The 24754-nt window shown below is 39.3% G+C and overlaps 1 protein-coding gene across 1 annotated transcript in view; it reads left to right on the top strand.

Annotated features, from left to right (window-relative positions):
* The window catches only part of spns2 (SPNS lysolipid transporter 2, sphingosine-1-phosphate), a 76625-nt gene that overhangs the window by 38309 nt on the left and 13562 nt on the right, over positions 1-24754 (top strand). Inside the window, exons 3-8 of the mRNA XM_053618742.1 lie at positions 6139-6275; positions 12374-12525; positions 17069-17135; positions 20376-20518; positions 20768-20896; positions 21850-22039. Of these exons, the coding sequence (XP_053474717.1) occupies positions 6139-6275; positions 12374-12525; positions 17069-17135; positions 20376-20518; positions 20768-20896; positions 21850-22039 (818 nt within the window). The remainder of the gene's footprint in view (positions 1-6138; positions 6276-12373; positions 12526-17068; positions 17136-20375; positions 20519-20767; positions 20897-21849; positions 22040-24754) is intronic.

Below are 24754 nucleotides of genomic sequence, written 5' to 3'. Positions count from 1 at the left end.
TATCACGTTTGTTTAAAGAGGTTGATTAAGCATAAAGGTATGCATGTGACAGCGGGTGTTGTGTACTACAAAAGATTCTTGCCCTGGAGTGTGACAGATTGGAATGCACCAACAATGTTATAGTTGACTCAAGTGAGAAGTCATTACATATAAAGACATATATATATATATATATATATATATATATATATATATATATATATATATATATATATATACGTATACAATTTAATGCTCAAGCAATACATTATACACCCCCTGTGTTTGTTACATCACAGTGAATCAGTAACATGAATATGAAGTGTTTATGTGAACTCCAGTCATTACACAATCTCAGTGAGTAGGTGTGTGAAAAAAGGAAGTATCATAGGATGTCAAATGGCAAACGCTGGAACCCATAACAACATAATTTATTAGTTACAGAGGGATGTAAAATAATAGCTACGTAATTATAATGTGCAGTGTTATAATCGTGATTTGCACACCACTATCAGGACGAGCGCTAAACGTTTACAGTAATTAAGTTCGTCACGGGATGTCCAGTCGTCATGGTATTATTAAGATCCACATCAGATAATGCTGAGGTAATTACAGTGAGTCCTTTTCACTGTCACAGCACAGTGACTGCAGAAATAAAAATCCTTTTAATATGTAGCAAGGGAAGGCTTTTGACAGAATATACAGTAAATAATGATCAGTAAGTTTATGAGCTAAGCATCCACAAATCTTCCTAACATTGGCTATAACATGCTATAATTGGCTATAGCACTGGATATAATTAGATTTCGTCAAAACACTAACGTTATTGATGGTGTGATGTGAGCGTGCAAATTACATTCGACCTCTGAATGTTTAGTTTGTTATATTATTCATTTTACTTTATTATATTAATCTTTAGCAGGCACTAAGGCTGTTTGAGACACCTCAGCTTGCGACAGTACCCCCACCCCAACAGCCCCCATTAAATAGTCTAATGCTAGCATTACCTCATTGCAAAGTCTTGCCAACCTTTATGTATGTGTCAGTTCTGAGTCTTGTCTTGAATGTTGACTTTTTATTATTGTTTGAAACTAAAGTTCATTACAGTCCATTGTCCTGCAGTGATCAAAGCCACTTCCTCCTCCTTCCTAGTGCATTCAGATTTTTCACAGAATAAACACTATAGTAAAATACATATATGTGTGTGTGTGTGTGTGTGTGTGTGTGTGTGTGTGTGTGTTTTTTCTTCTCCAAAGCTAATGGCACAGCAGTAGGTCCTTGCTACAATTATATAAATAAACCAAATAGACAATGGCCTACTTTCCACAAGAAACAGGAAGACAGTGAGGATTGTGGTAGTTACATACAAAAGACATTTGACCTATTAATAACCCTTTTTACCTCACTACCATCCAAAGTAATTGTTCCTTAAGAAATACACCGAAACCTGTTTGCTTTCATGCAAAGATAAAGACAAAGCAGAACATGACAGAAATGTGCTTAACCTGATTCTATGGGATCTACTCAGTTTTGAACAAGCTGAAAGCTAAAGGAGTGACTGCAAAACCTGCATTGTCATATTTTTCCAACAGAGATTTCAGTAATCGCTTTTAACACCAAAAGTGGGCTTTAAGATGAGAGAACATTAACACTTTCTTGGACCCTGCATCATAAACTTGCATCATAGCCTGGTCGTAAATATGGCATAGTGGATGCCATTTAGTTTCACTAAATTGGTATGACTCAAGCAAAGTGTTACCAAAACAGTGACTATTTTTTTTTTTCATTCCCAGGAACTGGCAAAGGATTTTGAAGTAGTGCAGCAAAAAATGTTAAGTGAAGTCAAAAGATGTTGAAAGGAAATCATGAGTGCTCACTCTTGTAAAGAGGGTGCATTGACCTTAAATTTCCCATAATAAATCTACTTGATGGACAGGTTTAGCTGGCCAAATGACCAAGCTATTACTGAAATAATGATAAGATTAGTGTCTAGGTGAACAGACACACTAATGAGCCGGATTGCTTCAGGTCAGAACAACCTAGAAAGAAGGTTCTGCACCTTCTTTTTTTAAAAGTTAGTCTCTGTGAGGGAGGATGCAGTGGAGACACAATGACCGGAATTAAACAGTCTGCTCATAACTGGCAAACAGGGCTAGAAATATGTTATGCATGCATGCCATGTTCTGGTGAGGCAGAATTCGATCGGAGCGGGTGGAGAAAAGGTGTGTGTGCTCAACCTGCTCCTCTCTCTGTCTTCTGGAAGGGCAAGAGCATTCCTGGGTTGTGCCATCTTATTAGAAGTCATGAATACATTCTAAAACACCTTGAATTGTAAATGCTCCAGCGCATTTATACCCACTATTTTTTACACAAAACATATTTTCAGAGTGAAACGACTGTCTGTGACATTTAGCGAAATGGGTGTACACCCAGGTTCTCTTCATCAGCTGGGAATCTAGGGTGAGTCTGAGCATCACGCAAATCTTTACACTTCTTTAAACAAAGAAGCCCAGCCTCCTGGACAAATACTCACGCAATGGCATTGTTAAACAGTGCCAGAAGACAAGACATGAATTTTTTAGGAGACTTTTTCCCGGCACAAACAGTATTGTGTACGTTTGTATCAGTCTCGTCTCGTATTCATTTCTGCCGTCTTTTGTGTCCTCGTTTTCTTTTTCTCACACGCCAAGATTCCCCGTGTGAGTGCACACAGGGAGTTGAAGTCATTATCAGAGACATTACCAGAGAACCAAGCATCAGACCTTAGGTTAATGGGAGGTTAGGCAGATAACATGCTTTTAACGCTTCTCCTTCTGTCTGTCACTACCTTTGACACACAAGTACTTAGTGGAGAGTCTCTCATGTGCAAGTGTAGAGTTTGGGAGGTGATTAAGTGGCTAGCACATTGAGTTTGGTACTTTGAAGATTGGGAACACTTAGATGCAGTAACATATAGCAGGTGCAGTTGCATAATTTTGGCTAACTATGACATTTAACATTGAATTTGATTACCATATATGGTTGGAACCTGATTTAATGCTCCAGAGTCAATAAACTTTGCCAATTTATCTACACTTACAGAAGATAATTGATGTCATAATAACTATTAAAGCATCATTAATAATAGTAGTTCATGTAGTAGTATCTATGATTGCAATCTTACACAAGCTAAACTTTTAAGACCAGTGTTTCGCATGTCATTCGAAAAAGAATGACTAAAATCCCCTTTAAACGTCTAATCTCATAGAACAGATCATTTGGCATTACAAAATATTCCAGAGGCACAATGCATAATGTCAACACTTCCTTCCACAGTACAATAACAACTATGCATTTGGTTTCTATTTAGGGTGTCGTACATTTCTTACACACACCTTGCCCATCACATTGCACATTAATCACAGATTAGTCACTGAGAGTATCAGGAGGAAGTTCACTGGAGATCCCCATCCTACTTAATGACATAGAACAACAACCTGTATTCATGTTGTCTGGTGATGGTATAAGGATGTCAAGGTGATGTGTTGTAAACACTGATGACACACTGATGGAGTAAAGACAGGGCTGAGAGAAACACAGCATAACATATTGATTGTAAACAAGCCTGTTGACAAGAATGGACAATTATACACTTGTAAATGAAAAAGAATAAAAAAAATATATATTTAAGGCTATCGCCAGTGTCATACCGACTTTAACCAAATCTTCAGTCGTAGATATTAATGATTCTACTTTACAAAGTCCACAAGTTTTAGTAAATGGTCTTTCCATTTTTTATAAATATTTTAATAATAATTTTATAAGAAACTCTATTATTGTTGGATCCAATCCTCCATGCAACTCAAGGTGGCTTAAACCCCACCATTTATAATCTGGACAGTACCTTTTAAATATAAATCTGTTATCTCTACCTCATTTTGGGTTGGACATGACAACAAAATTGAACAAAACCTTAAATTTAAAACCATATGATATTTTACTTTGTTTACAAAACCTAAATTTTTTCTGAAACACAAAATTACATCATTAATCTTTTAATTATTGTAATTTTACATTCACAAGATAGGAGTAACTATAAAACAAACAAACCCATATATTACCTTCTGTAACACTGATCTTAAGGTATTATTTGAAACCCTTTCAAACATGAGAATACAAAACAAACAAGAAACTTAAGAAAACAATAAAAACATTAAAGCTCCCAGCACATTTCTAGCAGTGGGACAGGGTCCTCATCTCTTCAGTGCTCTCTAAGTAATATGTTTCAGCTGGTTAATAGATTTACTGTTAACTGGCTAATTAACCAAAATGAATTAAGCATGTTTTAATGTCATAAGCTCACTGTTTGCAACTGTGACCTCACGTTAACTAAAAACCAAGCTGACGAGTTTACCGTTACCTCAAGATGGAAGCTAGTGTAATTGAATTAAAATACTTCTGAGGGATAAACTGGACTTTTCAACAACCTCATATATATTTCAATCTAAATCATATATTAAAATAAGAGATTGAATTAACACATAATGTTTAATCTCTAACCTATATTTTATACCTCAAAAAACTATTATGATAAATGTTAGGTTCAGATTACTTCTTCTACAGTCAGTGCTATTTACCTTAACATGACCTAGCTGAACAAATAACTTAAATATGGTTATAATATGTGAACTTTGACTTGGAAAGCATACTTAATGTGGTTTATGAGATTGTATCTTATCTTAGCTGTATTATCTATTGTTTATGTCAGGCAAGAGAAGGAAAACTTTCAGGACCAGATGTTGAAAAACAGCAGTGTGGGTTTGAATCTTGTAGAAATATGCAAATCGTTGATTGTGGAGACACTGGTCATGTTCAACTGTGTAAGAGTGACACTTCACATCCGTGACACTCTGTGTCCTTGTTAGAGAACAGCTTGTTGACTTGTCTCAATAGACTGACAGTATAAGGCGTGTGTGTGTGTGTGTGTGTGTGTGTGTGTGTGTGTGTGTGTGTGTGCATGTGAGCAAGCGTACTCTAGGCAAGGTTGAAGATGCATCTATAAACACATTATACTGAACTTCCCAAAAACAGTTTACACCCAAGACTCATGCTTTCTTCAGTGAATAAACTCACCTTTATACTGTAGACTTGTACTAGACACCTACGATCTGCTGCTGTAATCATAGTCTGTGATGCACATACTGAACATCCTTTCAACACATACTGGGTGACTCTATTGTTTACGGTTGCAGAAAAGTAATTTATAAGATTTATAATCCTACTAGTCGGTGTCACCCAGAAGAGGATGGTTCCCTTTTGATTCTGGTTCCTCATACCAGTCCCTCCAGTATTTTGTGATTTTGCGATCGCAGAAATGAACGCAAAATCAAGCAAACTCCGCAATATTCGGAGGAGCTTCTGAGTTTTCAAAATTACCTCAGATTTTCTGCAGATTTGAGCCAAGACGCATTTTGTTTCTCTTTTCTCTTTTATTCAGCTTCACTCTGCTTGTTTGTATCAAGTCAGCATCTACTGTAGTTGCTATTGATCTGGTTTCTATAGTCACATAGCCCATTGCTGTAAATATTGTCAATAGTGAAACTGAGTTTCATTTCCATGTTTGGGATCCCTCTTTCTGCAACTAACAAAAGAGAAAATGAAATGTCAGCAGTGGCAGTTCTCTGCACTCTCATGACTCGTGTAGTAACTGCAGTTTGGCTGTAGAGAACCAGTGGAATTTGAATTGTCATATTGTGTATTATGGGAAAATACTGTATACATTTTGGGGCTGAAAGATAAAATGAGAAATCTACTTTCACTAAACACATCATGAACAATCAGAAGCAGTTTCTAGACCTTCTGACAACCTTGATCATAATTATCTACCTTGGAATCACTGTTGCTTGGACACAGGATACAGAGCAGCAGGGGCTTGTGGGAGTGGCGTGGGTTGGAAAGCTGAATCAAGCCTTCAATCGTCCTCCCACATTGGATTAGTGTAGCACGTTTGATGGATAGTGGAGGATCTACATACCTTCAAAATTTCCATAGAATTTCCCGAATGGTTCATGTTACTTGAACGAGATGACGTACGAAGCACTGTTGTCTATAATGATTCCTGATTCCTGATCCAAAAATATGTTGTATCTAATGTGAAATTTCTAATTTTCTCTCTCACAGTTTTCATCTGCAGTTTCATGGTGGCGGCACCCATCTTCGGTTACCTTGGTGACCGATTTAACAGGAAGGTCATTCTGAGCTGTGGCATCTTCTTCTGGTCGGCTGTGACACTACTGAGCTCCTTTATCACCAAAGAGGTAAGAGATCTCCTTTGTATGATTGTGAAAATAAGACTGTCTTCACAAAGTTGAAACAGGACCAGGTAACCAGCGGCTTTTCATGAATTCTTTTCAAGCACATCAGCGTCTGAGCTTAAGGTAAATGTGCTCCATTTGGTGCAGCTGAAATACATAATGTGCTGTTAAAATCAAGGTCATAAACGTACTCATTAAGGACTACTGGTAATACAACACTTACGTCCAAAGATAAAAGCTAACCCAATGGTGGTACACTAATACTAATGTACTACCATTTAACAGTTAAGATATTTCAAGCCATCCTTTTTTTCTTGAAGTACCCCTGAACATATCACGTAAAACCGTTAGAAATAATCTATATACATAGAATAATACTTAATAATACTTAATTTTTAATGCCAGAAAAAATATTAACATGGCCTAGGGACATCTGTATACCATATGCCATTTAAAAGCTCCCATGTCCTTATGCCATCTCTCATCCCTCTTTACATAGAGGCACTTCCTATTAACACTTTTGAATGGCACTAGCTTGAAATGCTTACTTGTCTGTCCAGTAGTACTTTTGTCATCAACTGTTTTTCTTTTTGTCATCAACTGTTTTTAGCTTGCTGAGTTGCATCCTGGCCATGTTCTGTCAGTTAACACCCCTTGCTATGTTTTTCCGGCAGTGTGTTATTCCCCCCTACCCCACATGTTTAATCTATATCTCAGCTGGCAGCCACTTAATGTAATCAGACCTGCCACCAGGGTAGATCACATCAGGATATGATCGAGCTTTTAGTTCAAGTTAAATATGCTAGGCAACCTAAGCTAATAGAAAGCTATAGGTTTTGTTTCAGTATCACAGTTTGGGGTTTATTACCAAGCATTTCAGTCAAACCCAGACAGGATTGAGGATTCAGGATTGACAGCACACATCAACATGCTTTGTGAGTTTGTGTGTCTGAGTCTCTCGTCTCCAGAAAGGGCATGAGACAGTCATTCAGAGTGAATGCTAATTAAGAGAAAGGACTGTTTAGCGTGGCCCAGAGCGAGGGCGTATATGTGCCGAGTTTTGATATTTTTGTATCATGTGTGCGTTCATGTGTTTGGAATCAGTGTCTGTGGTGGGTTCAGGACAGACATGTACCCTAGAGCAAGAGAAATGCATTTATTTCCCTTGAAACCTTGAAAGGCATTGACAAAAGGAGCTATTCTGCTTTACAACAACTTACGCTAACATGCGCGCACATACACACACCTGTTCATTAGCATGGGGACTGAATATATGCTTCATATTTCAGTCACCATAAACCAAACCTCAAGACGTGATATTATTAAGATTTTGTATTTAAGCTAATATGCTTTACAAGCTGTGATTTGTTGTGATACTACAGCACTGTTGAATCTGATTGGTCAGAAGGTGTTGATTCATTTTCTATAACAGCACAGGTCTGGACAGTAGTACCTGCTTTAATTGCAAATTATAGCTTTATATTGATGCACTCGTTATGAAACGTTATTAATTCTATAATCATAAATTCCCAGGGATGTGTTTGGCGGACAATCCACATAAACATGTTATTTTACAAAGAAAAACGTATAATCGTTGATATTGTGACTCTGGAATCTGTGAAGAGATGTTTATTTAACATGTATGGAAGGAGTCTCCAGTGTCAGTGAGCAAGTTTTCAGGAGGACTTCAGGACTTTCAGGACATTTTCCGGTTTCTCTGTACCATGATAAGTTGCATTTGTGTGTGTGTGTGTGATCAATGTGAATAGAGAGAAAAAATTACTCAGGGTGAGGGAATGGCTGTTTATAGCTGTTCTTAGGTAGATTTTATAAGAGGGAATTATTTTGCAGATGTTCCACAACATTAAATGTAACTGTAAATGGTTAAAAGTACAATATGTCATTTATTAATACAATTTTTTAAAAATGTAATCGACAGGGAAAATTGCCGTGGCACGTTGGGACATGCCACACATTTGTTATTGGAAAACAATCAACTTCGCTGTGTTAACACAACACAGCACCTCGATGTTTATTCCTTATTTAGCACTGGTGCAACAAATGACACTGAATTGAGAATATTATGTAAATTTCAGTCCTTGAATGAAACGCTTTTCACTTATTTCACTTTCACTTAAAAAGAACACTTGCCTTGATCTATTTCCCCTAAGCCTACATGATATTCCTCCCTCCTGGGTCTCCCTGGCTTTAGTGTGAATAGCTCGAACACAGCTATTTATTACCTTACACTAACCTCCTGCCCTATAGCTGAAGATTTCATCTCCAAAACTCCCACTAACTTGCAACGAGACTGCTCATACGTGTAGAAATCAGCTCATACCTGTAGAAATCAGCTCATACATGTAGAGATCAGTTCATACATGTAGAGATCAGTTCATACCTGTAGAGATCAGCTCATACATGTAGAGATCAGCTCATACATGTAGAGATCAGTTCATACCTGTAGAGATCAGCTCATACATGTAGAGATCAGCTCATACATGTAGAAATCAGCTCATACATGTAGAAATCAGCTCATGCCTGTAGAGATCAGCTCATGCCTGTTGAGATCAGCTCATACCTGCAGAGATCAGCTCATACCTGCAGAGATCAGCTCATACCTGCAGAGATCAGCTCATACCTGCAGAGATCAGCTCATACCTGTAGAGATCAGCTCATACATGTAGAGATCAGCTCATACATGTAGAGATCAGCTCATACATGTAGAGATCAGCTCATGCCTGTAGAGATCAGCTCATGCCTGTTGAGATCAGCTCATGCCTGTAGAGATCAGCTCATGCCTGTAGAGATCAGGTCATACCTGCAGAGATCAGCTCATGCCTGTAGAGATCAGCTCATGCCTGTAGAGATAAGCTCATACCTGTAGAGATCAGCTCATACCTGTAGAGATCAGCTCATACCTGCAGAGATCAGCTCATACCTGTAGAGATCAGCTCATACCTGCAGAGATCAGCTCATACCTGTAGAGATCAGCTCATACCTGCAGAGATCAGGTCATACCTGCAGAGATCAGCTCATACCTGCAGAGATCAGCTCATACCTGTAGAGATCAGCTCATACCTGTAGAGATCAGCTCGGCCCAGTTAATAAAACTCTACACGCTCACATATCTATAGTAGATGAGATTCTTTTGGATTAATCAAAACAAGCATTTTTGGGTGATTCTGCTGAAATTAGACAGCAGTGTTCCTCTTTTTTTTCTAACTCCATTATCATAATCTTGCTTTTTAACAAAAGACTAAGCCTGCTGCTGGGTTTGCTGATTTGTGTGTATTCATGCAGAACAAGTTTCGAAACTCATATTTATGTATGGGGTTTTTCAGGAATAAGAATGCAACTCTTACACATTTTGTTCCTCAAAAGTAAAAATATAGGCTTGACCTGATTGGCTCATAATCTTGGTTAAAAATAAATAAAGTCAGTTTTAGACTGTGTCATAGTCGTGAAATGGGGGAAAAAAGTCAGGCAGTATATTTTATGCACCATGCACCGTGTGCGCGGGTGTGTGCGGGTGTGTGCGTGTGTGTGTGTGTGTGTGTGTGTGTTCGTTCATAGGTAGGTGGATGAGAGCGGATACAAGGTCACAGAGACTGCTAATCTCAAGTCATTATTTATCTGCTTTCTCAGCTGGAAGAATTTCAAGGATTTTCATATTATTCATGTATTCAAAGGCAAAAATCAACTTAAGATCCTATGTTGGACTTTTCATTGGTACATGTAGGAAAGGGGTCTAAATAAAAGTATGTCATTTATGGTATATTATATTTTCCCATCTTAATTTCTTAGAATATTAGAGTCCATCTTGTCCTGTGACTTTTTTTTTTCACTTTAATGGTTATATAGCGCGCTATGAGCGTTGTACTACAATGTCATTATGTTATACCCTTTGTAGTGAGCGTAGATAGTGAAGAGAAAGCTTTATGGTATTTAACCTTCCTGATGTAAGAGTGAAGATCAGTTGAAGATGGTAAATTTGGATGTGGATTGCGAAATATCTCATAAACATCATCGTGGCTAAAAAACAACAACAACAACAACAACAACAACAATAATCTTGACACATAGAAAATCATGCAAATTACCCCTGTTGTGATTTATGTGATATGAACACGTAGTGTAGCGTCACTGGTAATGTACATTCTGTCTGTATCAGTATTACACTCGTTGCTATTTAAAAGCAGTCACATGCAAAAAAAATTAAATGAACTCAATTTGTAAAGGAATTTTACAACCCTAGTATATATGTACATATTTTCATGATCACATCTAGTGTGCGTTTCTGGTTAATATTCGTATCATCCCCACACCACCAGTTCTCCCTCCTCCTTCTCTCCTCTCTTTCACTCCTCCATCCCTTACTCTGCAATGCAGCTCTCCAGCTTTCTGCTCCTACACACACACACACACACACACACACACACGCACACAATTTTGGTTCCAGCACAGCTGCTGCTATAAGAACCCAGATCATTATAGGAAGATATGAGTGTATGTATGAAGGAGGCTTGCCCAGCTTTACTATCAATTGTGTTTCTATTTCCTGTCACGTACACCATAGTAATTCCCTATACCTGCTGGGAATTACATAACACGCAACAATAAAATAGAGTAGTAGCCCCACCCTTTTTCCTGCACTGGTATAATGAAGGCTGTCAGATGGGCCAAGGAATGAACAGAACGGAGAAAAAAAAGAGGGATATCTGGTAATAGGACAAAGACCGGAACATGGGGTGAGGGGACAATGCTGGACATCGTTCTTTAGAGGAGAAGGAAAATCATTATTGCTCACACATGACCACATGGACACCATTACTAAGAATTGCCATCGACTGCCTCAAGGTCCAGTAATGCTCAAGGCTAGGATTAGAAACATGTTTTGGAGCTTCACTAGCAAAATAATCCTGTCTTAGTAGTCGTCTCAGGAGAAATTAAAGGTGATTTCATCAATTAAAGGTTTGCTTTCTTCTTTAGGAACTAGCAGCCATCTTCAGGTAGCTTCATAAACTGACCCAAGAGATGTCACACATCCAAGAGTGCGGGGCTTGATTGTGTGAAAATCCTAAAGAGAAATCCCATATTTGCAAGATTTGTTCCCTGTAGCACTGTTAAATTTGGCTGGGCGTCCTAGATTTGGCATAATTTGTGTGTGTGTAGGTAGAGAGGATGGAGATGAAGAACAGGAACAAAGAGAAATAGTATCAGAATGAGTGTGTACGTGTAACTACAGTGTGAAAAAGGGAACTAAGGATAGAAAGAGAGAAAAGACACAAGGGTGTAAAGAGTCTGTATGTGTCTTTTCCTCATATGAAGAAATAAACTCATGAGGTAAAAATAAACAAGATTATGGTGCACTGGTAATGCAGAAAAGTTCGGTATATTTAGCATAGAACATCCATATATGTATGTAGTCCCATACTCTTACCACCCACACACACTTAAATAGTGCTTATACATGAATATCTATAACTGCACCCCACCTAGTCTTTCCAAGCAAACAAGGTTGTTTCTCTCTTCCTTCCTTCTCTCTAATCATTAAACCAGAAGGCCTGGGTCAGAGTGCACTGCCCAGATGTGCTTCTTCTCCAAGATCATTGCGAGAACTGGCTATTGTTATAAAAACACTTCCCATACAGGCAATTTAAGGCAAGATGATGTGAAAGGTCATCGTCCTTTAATTCTGCAGCGAGGTTTCAGTTTTGAATCTGTGTCCTCTTGGGAAATCCACACCCAGTTGTGCTGTTCTATAAAAGTGAGCAGATTTATGAAGGATACTGCTGAATAAGCAGATCATCTGGGAAAGAGAGGACATAAGGGTGTGTTTTTGAAATAGGAAAAGACTCTAAGAGAGCACAGACTGGCATCAAATATTCAGAAATGATATTTATATATAATATTTATAATAATATTTATGGAAATGAATACCACAAATATACATGTAGTGCATATATATAAACGTATAAAGGTGCAGCTTAAGTGGGCATCGTAACTGGTATCTTCTGGTAAATTCTCCTGTTTATTATAGCATCTTCCTTTTTTTAACATATTGCCTGTCTGTTTGTTTTTTTTGTTTTTTTTTGCAGTACTATTGGGTGTTTGTGCTATCCAGAGGCCTGGTAGGCATCGGAGAGTCCAGCTACTCCTCCATCTCTCCCACCATCATCGGAGATCTGTTCACCAACAACAAGAGGACCATAATGCTCTCTGTCTTCTACCTGGCTATCCCATTAGGAAGGTAATCTTCATCCACTGTATTGTAGATCAGAGTTTGTTTACTTCTCAATGTGTCGAGAACCCAACCATGTCAGAAACCTAGGAGTCTGTGAAGTCTGACAGGCTTTTGTATTGATACAAAGCACAACAGCCCAGCTGTGTCACCAGTGGCAGTTTACAACAGCGTTTATTCAAGAACTGGAGATAAGGCAGCGACTGTTCCATGCATCACTGACTGTTACATGATAATTTGTTGAGTGAAAACCAGCTTATCCTAGCTGCAATACAAGCAAGGCAGCAAGATGCATGCAGGGTAATGAACTGTAATTAAAAAATCCTGTACTACTCAAGGCTGTGACTGATTTGGCAACCATATTGGAGAAGATAATACAAACCAGAAAACTATTTTTAACTGACTCAACATGACCTTTACGATACTTTAGAGGTTCTCCTTTCATTCTTATGAGAGTTTCCAAACGTTTTTGGGACAATCATAGAAACCACAAGAAGGGTTAACTATTTTTAGCTGTCAGATTATTGTGACTCAGCATGGCCTTTTACGATACTTCTGACATTCTTCTTTCGTTCGTATGAGAGTTTTGTTTTGTGCCAAGCCAGGCAGGCTGGCAGGATTCAGGCTTAGACAGCAACATTTATCAGCACAGCCATCTCAGCTCAGTAAAGGTCAAATGCACATAATTGAGTCCAGTGGCGCACAGCACCTTTATGTACGGTCACTTCCATGGACGACAAGGCACAAAGATAGGCAAGACCTGCAAGCAGAGACTGACATGACAAAATTGATTTGCATAGGTGACTCACTCAGGTAAATAAACCCAAAGCCCTCATTTTTAGGCACAAACAGGGAAGAGTCTATAATACAAAAGCATGCATTGATGAGGTAGTCTGAGTTTATTTTTATTTGGCATGAATCTCCCTATAGTGCTTAGCATTGTTTACTGCACTTCATGGGGTTGGACAAGGCTTGCATTAATAAGCAGACACATTGCAGAGTTAGTCAACACTAAATTTTGTCAAACCAAATTATCATACACTTTCAACGATGTACAAAGGTGGCACACGCCAACAGTCCAAAGGTCCCCACTTCAATCCTGAGCTTGGTTTACTCTCTAGGTGGAGTTTTGCATGTATTCCCTGTGCCCCTGTGGGTTTCCTCCAGGTTCTCAGGTTTCCTCAAACCTATCAAAAACATGCTGGTAGCACAGCCACTAATAGAACATTTACAGTACACATGCCATATGGAAAAATTCAGAACATAGATCTACTTCTCAACCATGACTAACACTCCTGCGGTTTGCACCATCTGGACCATTTCAAAATAAAAAATAAAAAGTACATAATTCAGTTAACATTCCTCCATTCAAGTATCAGGCGACAGCAGTGTTTTTTAGCATGGCGAGGAATAGTATTGATAAAACATTAATTGCAGTAAAAGAAAGGTCAGACAATCTGGAACGGTTGCCAAATGGCCTATGGAGGTCCTGGAGGTTCAGACCTAACAAAGCATTCATTGGTAGAAACAATAAGAGGCCAACGATTGTAGCTATGAACCCGGCTGCCTCACTTCCTGTCCAGCACACTGCTTGTTTATCTACAGCCTGGTTATTATGACCGTTTCCAGGAAGTGAACTCAGGCTTGAGCTTGAGCCCAGGCAAGGAAATGGATTCTCCTTTTGGAAAGGAAAACTTTTCTCTCACCAGTAAATCTCTAAAATGGCATGTTGTTCAATCTGTTGGCCAGATTTGGCTGATTAAGTTTACACAATGAGATTTACCTGCATTGGTGCCTGGGAAAACAGGAAGCACGCAGGAGATGGAATGTTCTGACCCAAACAGGGTGAGATCAAATAATATGCGTGGTCTGGGTGTAAAATTGGAAGACAGTCAGGCTATGAAAGAATTTATCAGATTTTTGACTACTCTGGCTACTTTTAACCCCATAAAAACTCCCAGCTTATTATTCAGTTAGTCATCTTAAAGCATGTTATTCAGTAACCACAACAACCTATTCACTAACTACAGTGAAACTAAGATGAAATGTTACTAGTAGAGATTTGCATGTGTACAAGAGAAAAATGAGCAGCTTATACATTTTATGTTTAGTGATGCATCACAAGTGTTATGTCTAACAGAATTGCTGTTCTTTATCTGTATTTCAGATCATAATCTCTTTTTAAACCCATTTTAAAGTAGCAATGGCAAATGTAGCCCTGAAAGCGATTGAATTAATCCTGTGTCTGCATCTTTGTAAACTGCATTAGCCCGATTCTCCTCTTCGGCTTCACACAGTTTGTCTGCATATGATCTCTAAATCCTTTTTATCCTCCAAGAGCAATGATACCTGGTTATCTGGTGTCTGTTGAATCAGCAAAGGGAGAAATGTGCTAGAATGACTTCAGCTTCTCAAATGACCTTTCAGACAGCAGACAAATTCACTTTGCGGAATGCAATGACTTTTATGTTTTGTTTTGTTTTGAAAAGTATTATAGTAGATCAAAGCCACTCCTCACATATGTTTGGCTCCTGCGTCCAGTCATTTGTCTTAATATAATTCAGTGTTGTCATACATCAACAATGGAACGTTAATAGAACTTAGCAAAGGAATCTCCATACTGTTAAATCATACTTGACCTTATGGCTTAAAATGCAGGTCTAGGTTAATCATAAATCTTAATGGTTATGATAACACTAGGAGCCCTGTCAGAGTCTAATAGAGTTCATTTCCTGCACCTACAGCTGAGGACATTGGGTAGTAGATGAGAGTCAGGGGAAATAAAATTAGTGAATGAGTCACCTTGAGTGGTTAGATAGACAGAGTTGAGCACTAGAGGTTATAATAGACAATTTGACATAAAAATGAGGGTGAGATCAGCAGTGCAGATGGACACGTGGTGGAAAACTGTTACAAAAGCAAAACGAAAAAACAAGGTCAAAAAGGAAATGCCTTAACTTCTGAAAGCATCAAACAGCCATTTAATCAGTCAGACAGAGAATCATCATAATCAGAACGTATTTGAGCTTCCTCAGTAGTCACGGCATAACAGAGCAATTATGAACTTTATCAGAGTAAACAGGGCACAAAGTTTGGTCTATCTAAACTGCCATGACTCATAGATTCTTCAGATACAGTAGCTGGAGACACAGTTCTACCTTGAGTGAGGAAATTACACTCAACAAGACCTTGCTCATGAAGAATTTAGAGGTCATGACTCTAATTATAAGTTGAGTTCACAAACATTGTCATCAAAAATGCAGGGGATGGAAACTGATAGAAAGGAGATGATATTTTTTCTAAAATTGGGGAAATTCTGTTCACATGCCTCCCAACACCAGTGGGAATTCATTTATACAAACCAAAAGGGAAAGAAAAGAAAAAAAGAGCGATACAGCAGCACTTTAGTGCTCTCTCTGCTCTCTGTCCAGTTGTCTGACCTCCTCACCTCATCTGTACAGACTGCTCAAATGTGTCAGCATCCAAAGCGTCAAATTTCATGCTAACGTCACCGTCAGTGCCATCGCACAGAATGTCAATCTGAAACATTAATCATTAAAACAGTCTAAAATGTTTCAAATGAAGAAAATGTGCTCTCTCGTTCTCTCTCCTGCTCTCTCTCTCTCTCTCTTTGTTTCTAATGAACAATGGTTGAGACTCTCGCATATTGCTGGAGGTAATCGCCAATGCAGAGCCATTACCAGCGGCATTAGTATGCTTAACGTCTGACCTGAGAATAGTCTGTTCTCTCAGCGCATGAATATTTCACCTAATGTGACTCTGCTCATCTGGGGATAGAATGAGAACAGAGGGCAGTAGTGGATGACAACAATGACAAGGAATGAAGCACAGAAGAGAAAATGACTGAGACAGAAACAAACCCAGTGCCGCATATTTATGTTTACCTTTTTTCCACTTGGAACAGATTTGATTTCTGTCTTCTGTGCTGTCTTTGTCATGCACTGATTTTGAATGTTCCCTTCACTATAGGACTTGAATTGTATTCATTTTCTCAGGAGTTCTGGGGTTTATATTTATTTGGTACTCATGCACACCCTCCGTTTGTCCAATTCAACAAGGCATGGAGTTTAGTCAAAGTGATAGTTAATCAATCTTTTAATAACATTGAAAATATGACTCTTATGGTTGTATAATTGACATCAAGTTAAGTATGGACCAAAATACATGATGTATAGTTTGGGGCCAACTCAAGACAGGCAATGACAATGTCTTTTTATGGGCCAGGTTATCTCCCTTAGAATCATTGGTTACTGCTCAGTTATTCATCCAAAAGCACATTATTCAGTAAGTACTATGAATTATTCAGTAACTACAGTGAAATTCCGGACATGCCAACAAGGGGTTAAGCCAGGTCATTCTAGCCCAGTAATGAACATCTATGGTCAGCTGATAATAAACTGAAAAGAAATATGCAAGAGACAAAAGGGTTCAGAAATTTAATATGTATAGAGTAATCATCTTAAAGTTTGTTTTAGCCTCTGATTCATACATGCTCTGCTTATATAAACACATCTTTCTTTGTTTGCTCTAGTGGTCTTGGCTACATCCTGGGATCCAGTGCTAAAGATCTCGCACAGGACTGGCACTGGGCTCTGAGGGTAAGAACTATCTATCCCTACTATCCTTCTTTGAAGTGGAATTATGTGTGCATGAGTAAATGGGGGTGAAGGTAGATATTTAAATACGTTGCATGCTGAAAAGCATCTACATTGCAGGTAGCTAAATCCCAAAATATCTTCAAGAGGGGAATCAGACTTCATATTCAACCCTATAAACAGAGTGCTGACAGCCAAGCAAACGAAGGTGCTCTAGTTTAAAATTACTGCCGTGTCCCCAGGGTCCTACACTCACCGAACATATCAAATCTCCCCCCTAATGCCATGCTCTGGGCTCAGCACTACCTTCCACCAAATATAGGCTTTCACGATTCACCGATTGAGCAGGGGGATATACAAAGACAGATTTGTTTTAGGGTATTTTTGCAGTACGCTTGATATATTGCAGCACTCTTTGAAAACAACACCCTGAATACCTTCTGTGTAATGTTAAGAGCTGGACTTATTCAGGTGCTTAAGTGGACACTGACTGTTCCCTCTATGAGGACAGAGAGGACTATAGGGAGCCATCAGACAAGCAGTGAAACAAGAGAAAGATAAACTCAGAACAGAATTTTGTGAAGGAAAGAGGCCCCCATGGAAATGCCTCGGATTCTTCACTCTTTGCAATTACATTAGCCCGTTCCACTCAACTAAGTGGGTCTCTGTTTTTTTCTTCTCCAACTTTCCATAAACTTTAACAGGTGACTGCTTAAAGTTAACAGGTGTACTCCATTGTAGCGGCCTATTGTGCGCTTTTGAAGAGCGGTGACAGACTACGATAGTTATAGAAGCAACCGCAGTGTGTGGCCGCGCTCTTAAAGGCATGTCAGGACTACACACAGAATTAAGAAGCACTATTACAGCTCCGCAAACTGGCAGGAACGCCTCTCCGGAGTTATATGACAGTTATGTTGGTCTCAGACTAATGTTTTCCGCTGCTTGTTTTCAAAAGGGCTAGCCCAAACAGGAACACACGGTTGTATTGTTCAAGCGCAACCGTGCACCAAAAAGACTACTGGAAGAAGAAGAAAAGGGGATGGAAAGGGTTTAAGAGGTGGGCAGTTAGTCATTATCAGAACTTTAAACAAGTACAAAAATAACAATCAGATGAACAGGGTCTCCCAAAGAGCCTTATCCTGCTTTGGAAGGGAAAAAACATTCTGTGCTGTTTTACACATGTTTTGCAGGCCTCTTCTAAACTCAGCGGCCTTCCTTTCTTGGCGAGGAAAAACTTCAGGAACTTAGGGTGAATTGTATTTGGATAGCTCACAGTGTTACCTGCAGAGAAACACAAAGGAGTTGAAGAGAAAGAAGGTTATACTGTTTGATATTCATCCCCCACTGGCCGGGACTGGAAAATGGGATCTGACCTTCCTCTCTTTCAGTTTATTAGTTTTTAATTTTAGGTTGTACTTTCTGGGCATTTCAAGTATGTTTTTAAATTCATCACAGAAAAGCAGATCTGCGCCTTGACCTTGACTTCACGCTCAGTCAGTTTGGATTGTTATAAGCCGTTTTCCAGGTTAGACTGGGGTACGTCACAATTCGTGATCCCCTTTGCTGAATCCGGTTACTTTTCTTGCTAGGTTACTGAAAGTTCTGCCTAGAGAAATGTGGATGGAGCTAGAAATAGTGCAAACTGTTGATTGGTCAAATGCAGTAGATGACAGGCTCGCCCACTCTAATCAAACTACCACCATTTTTTGGGGAAAAAAAACCCCCTACCTATTTTGAATGCCTTTATACTAGACATATTGGCACACCGATCTTCACTAGTGGTGTAGTGACTGCTAAAGCATTTCTCTTTGATCTGTTTTTTTTTTCCTAGCAGTTTTAGGAGTCAATATCACAATATTATCATTAAATTCTATTCAGAATTTCAGATTCACCTCCTGTCACTGATATTTCTCTATATATATCTGATATATATCTAATCTGTCAGCTTCAAGTCATGACAAATTTCAAATTTCAAACACTATGTATACAATGTACTCCATCATAAGGGTGTATATATGTATATAATGGTGCTGAGATGGTATTTGGGATTCCGCCACAGAAAAGGAGTCACTGGTTGTGTTTTTGTTGTTTTTAAAATCATATGACACAGTTTGCACTCAACAGCCTCTCGAATTTCCATCCAAAGTATTGGCACAATTGGGGTGAGGTACTCATTGGGATTCATGCCCAGTAGTGATGCTTATGTGACATTTTGGAGTATCTAATCAATTAGGTGGTTAATGAATGATTACTGAATTAGTACCCACCCCATCATCTCTAGAGAACTCATTCTACGTTCCCAGGTATCGTTATGTGAACAGAGAAAGGTATGTGACCAGGGGATGGATAGTGGTAGATTTGGATTAATAATGTACCATACTATACCATACCATCTAGTGGAAAAGCACTAATAGTGGACCAGTTAATCCAACCCAAATGTTAGCCATGGGCATTAATAAGAGACCACATAACTGGTCTGGGATCAGTGAAGGACACTATAGAAATACTGGGTAAAGTGAGTCGATCAAGTGTGAGAGTGTGGAACAGAGTCTTTCTCTAAAAGCTTGAGGTATTTCGAATAAAGGAGCAATACACCCAGCTTAGCCTGAAGCTCCTCATCAGGAGCACGGCTTAATGCGTCAAACGACAGCAGTCAAGTGGATGGCACTCACTTGCCATCTCACTTGCTCTCTCTCATTGTCGGCTATGCAGATTCATAATGCAGCAACTTAGTGAAAGTAAACACCACGCCACACAACACACACACACACCTGGGAACAGAGCTCAGTATTATGGTAGCATAAAGTATTTGTCAGAGGATTCAATCTGACAGACAGAATTGCTTTTGCTTTTACAAAGGATGAACCTCGGTGCACTGCTTCCCTGCGGAAACATGCACACATGTGCACACACTCGTACACACACTGCTGGGTGAGACGTTAAAAGATGATTAAAGAGATAACAGACATAGCCTGGTGGACTGCAGCTGCTCCCACAATCACACACACACACACACACAAATACACACAGAGAGAAAGAGAGAGAGAGATAGATGAGGAATAAGAAACAGCGTATAATGGAGTCTACTCAGCACATCGCATCACTAAGCATCATGCACATCCAGCAACTACACAAAAACACGCCCATGTAGCCTCGAAACTCAGTTAAACCTCCTGCATTTAACAAATGTTCCAACCAAAGCAGGTGTTTGTAGCTAAAGAGCCACTCTCTTTTTTTCTCTAGGTGTCTCCAATCTTAGGAATGACTGCTGGAATTCTCATCCTGGTCTTTGTTCCTGAACCCAAAAGGGGCATCGTGGACAAGTCGACCAGCCATATGGGGATCCGCACCTCATGGCTCTGTGACATGAAGGCCCTCCTTAAAAAGTAACACTCATCTCTGATTCAGAACCTCACTTTCTGTTCTTTTTTCTGGAGTAAACGTGAGAGCAGGGGAGGAAGTTAGGATAAGAGAAAAACGGAGGGAATATGTGTAGTGAGACACTTTTTTTTTTTTTTTATAAATCTATCAAGTCTGTATAAGCTAGACCTTAATTAAGTTAAAACATGAGAAAAGCGAAAAAACAAAAATGAACACATGAGCACACTCATTGCCTGCATTTTTGTCCTCTTTAGCCGAAGTTACATGTTCTCATCTCTCGGATCGGCCGCAGTATCGTTTGCAACCGGGGCCTTCGGGATATGGATCCCCCAGTATCTGGTCAGGGCTCAAGAGGTGCAGGAGACTACAGTGAGCAAAGACAGGTAACACACACACACACACACACAATCACACAGGTTTATCGTGCTATATTTGTAAAGACCTTCCATCTACATAATTATTAATGCAGCTAATTAATGCCTAGACCTAACTCTAACCTTAACCTTAACCTCAGGGAAAGGGAAATGTCCCCACAAGTACAAAACTGTTTTTGTTGGAACTTTTGGATACACACAGAGCAAAGTATCACTGTGTGGCATTTCTGTCAGTCCTGTACAGGATTTCGCAGAGTTTTTTGTTTTCTGTGATTGTTGAGGCCAAAAATGCTTAATTTTTCTGCGTTTCTTATGTTTTAAATTTGTGATGCAACATTGTGATGCAAAGTTTTTTGTGCTTTTTTTTTTTTATCAGAAAACTACTTGAATTGGCGAAATCGCTATTGCATGAAATTGTTTTGCACGGTCTCGCGCTGTAATGTTTGTTTGTAAATGAGACCTTTTAGCTGTACTCATGTTCGACACATGTGAATTGAAGAGGGCTTTGGCTGAATGCGCGTTCTGATGAGGTCACATGACGCACCTTGGCCCAAATCTGTGGAAAATCTGCAGTCATTCTGAAAAATTGCAAGCTCCTCCGAATATTGTGGAGTTTGCTTGATTTTGCGTTCATTTCTGCAATTGCTAAATTGTTTTTTGGACTGTTCTGTTCTTCTAAATGCGCAGTTTGTTATGTCTAAAAGTGTTCCTGTACTAGTCACATTTAAAGATACTTTAGAAAACCTCTTAATCACAGTACTGTCATGCAGTGGAATTGGTGGTTGGGGGAAAGTGGATCGTTCCAAAATATACATACTGCTTCTTTAAATCCAATAATCGGAAATAACCGTACATCAACATTTCATTGTTTTTATTAATTGTTTTTTGGTAAATATTAGCTGATATAACACAAAAAGAATGACTGAGGTTACAGTGTTATGATGTTTTCTCTTTGTGTCTAGTCTGATCTTCGGGGTCATCACATGTGTGACGGGTCTACTCGGTGTCGTGATTGGTGCTGCGACCACGCGCCTCTGCCGACAGAAGACGGAGCGCGCCGACCCGCTGGTGTGTGCCGTCAGCATGCTGGGCTCAGCCATCTTCATCTGCCTCATCTTCGTCGTGGCCAAAAAGAGCATCATAGGAGCATACGTAAGTGCACACTTGAGTGCTTATGGTCATAAGGAGCTAAAGAGTTAAGGATATTATCTTTAGCAGTTAAGAAATGCTGTGTTAAGGCTTTTCTCATCCAACGCTCAGCAGTGATGTTCTGTGGCACTCAGCACCCACTCCCAATTCATTATCTTGTCCCTCTCGTGAACCAAAATAAGGTCATTCCTGGGCTAAGGAAGTAAGTGGAAGTAAGTCTTCCATTATTCATCGACTAAGAGTACCATGTAGATGTGGAGTCGGGACTGAGACCAATTCTCCTTAGCTTGAAGGTTTTATATAATGAAACTACTACATTTCAGCATCACGGACTCCCTTTATAATAAGCTGTGGTGTAAAATGCTCTACGTTTAACGTGCTGGTTGAGGTCAAGGGATATTTTCGAACTTGAAAAATGAAATGCAGGTTGCCGTTACATTGTCTGTTAAGCGCTTTAAGCAGGATAGAGTCTGAAACTACCAGGCAGTACTGTAGTGAAAACAAACGTCATGCATTTTATCAGCCAAAAGGGAGAAAAACGTTGCAACAGAACTGATAAGATTCTGCGAGATGGCAAAAACAGAGCATAACAAAACTATCTCTGACTAAGCCTTGATTTTCAGTATATTTCTACTAACACGTGCTGGTTAAGCCTTCATAATCAGTTTGAGTGTTCTTATTGCATTTACAGGGGCACTTGAGTGCGCTTATTGCAGTTGCAGGGTTAGCGTAGATTGGTAATGTGGTAGAGGAAATAACTGGAAGTGTAGTTGAGGCACATTTTGAATGCCACACACCCTGTTGTGCCACTACGCCCACATCAGCACAGGTGCATTCATTTCTAACCACAAAAATGGCACCCCTGCCAGAACAATAAGGAAAATGGCTTACATGCAACCAGCAATTCGACAATGCTTTATGACTAAGTTACTGTACGCCTCCACCTGCACAGTAATAGTATCTTTTGAGTGCCATGTAAACGTTCATGTACTGGGACAATTGTGCTAAAGTAGTGAAATTCTCTCCATGCATATTAATCTTATGTAATATTAGTATTCAGTTTTCACCAAAAATCATGCATTCTTAAAAAAAATGGACCACTTTAAGTATTAAAAAACTTGCAAGGACCCCTCAGTACAAATATTAGGCTCGTCATTTAAATGTTTACAGTAATATTTTAGTTATTTATTGGCGTCATAGAGCTTTTGTTCCTCCGCTTTCTGCTCACAGAATACAGTATAATTTTATTCAAATTGTCATCAGATTCAAATTGACATGATTAATATGCGACTTGTTTTAGATTTAATTAGGTTTGGATTAAACTCATTTCATTTAACAGTCAAATTTGTAAGCCATTAAAAGAACTCAGGAATAAATACTGTATACTGAATTCCCCCTATCAGTTCACAGCACTATAAATGCTGTTTATATGAGTCCATGTCATTCTTGGCTCTGAAAATTTTTGTGTTTTTTGTTTTTTAGAATCTTGTGTCCTCCCCTGCCCTGTGATTGGTATCTATCTAGTTAAACCCTCTAGTTGTGAAGTCTTATCATGCCTTTCAGTCTCATTAAGTCCAAGCCTTGTTTTGGAGTTCTGTGTATTCCTGGTTTTGATCCTGGCTAGAGTTTTCTCACCTTGATTAAGGATATGCCCCGTTTGATGTTATCTCCCTGTTCTTTGACCCCTGCCTGAATATTGCAATAATTATTGGGTTACTCCTAATAAACACCACTTGCCTCCTGCCCCAACTCAATGCTCGTTACAACTATAACTCTGGTAGTGATGGGTTGCAGTAAGCTTCAGAAAAGCCTTCAAGTAGAACCCTTTAACGAAAAAATCTAGAACGTTTAATGTTCCAAGAACCCTGAAAAGACCCTTTTCATCAGCGTTGTAAATGAAAGTTTACAGCTATAATAAAAATCCTAGACGGTGATTCCAGACTTTCTAACAGCAAAGGAAATGTTACGGTGACAGATGTGGAATCAAAGAATGTGGATGGATGAGAGAGATAGACTAGTAACTGAGGGAAGAGAGAGCGAGAGAGAGAGAAGAGGAGAGACTTCCAGCAGAGACAGCTGCCATCTTGTCTGCAGACACGCTGATCAGCATCTATCCTTTAACTGGAGTCCAGCAGGGATTACAGTATCAGTCTATATGTCTGTGTCAGTCACGGTGTCTGAACCTTAATTGTCATATACGCACATGCACATGCACCCACACACACACACACACTCACACTCTTCCCTCTCATCCTGATCATATCCAGTCTAAAAAAACTATGCTGTGGATTCCAAAATGACCACAGCATATGTTACATTCCAATACAGTCCTTACAATCTCAGTGCAGAACCTCATTTGGTGTGATCCCACAAACACCAGGCATTCGGGCTACCGCCAGCCATGTCCGTAGCTCAGGGATGCAACACGCCGATCAGTTACGAAACTCGATGCTTGCATTTTAATTTGACGTTAAGCAATTCACGCAGCTGGGGAAACAGACGGAACTGAATGCTTGTTACTTGCTATGGTGTGAAGAGCTTCTCTGCTTTTTCTCCCGAGACTGTTGAAGAGGAGACGTCTGTTGAAACAACTGAACTTTTCGCATAATTGCAAAGTTCAGCTTCTTGGTGAACAGTAGACAGTGTGGGGAGTCTGTCTCTGTTTTATGGTCTGAGGGAAAAACCAATATGCCCAATTGCTCCAAAATTGAGTATTAC

This window comes from Ictalurus furcatus, chromosome 28 (genome assembly GCF_023375685.1).
Source record: "Ictalurus furcatus strain D&B chromosome 28, Billie_1.0, whole genome shotgun sequence".
NCBI lineage: Eukaryota > Metazoa > Chordata > Actinopteri > Siluriformes > Ictaluridae > Ictalurus > Ictalurus furcatus.
The sequence above is the reverse complement of the archived record's forward strand: the minus strand, read 5'-3'. Positions and strand labels throughout refer to the sequence as shown.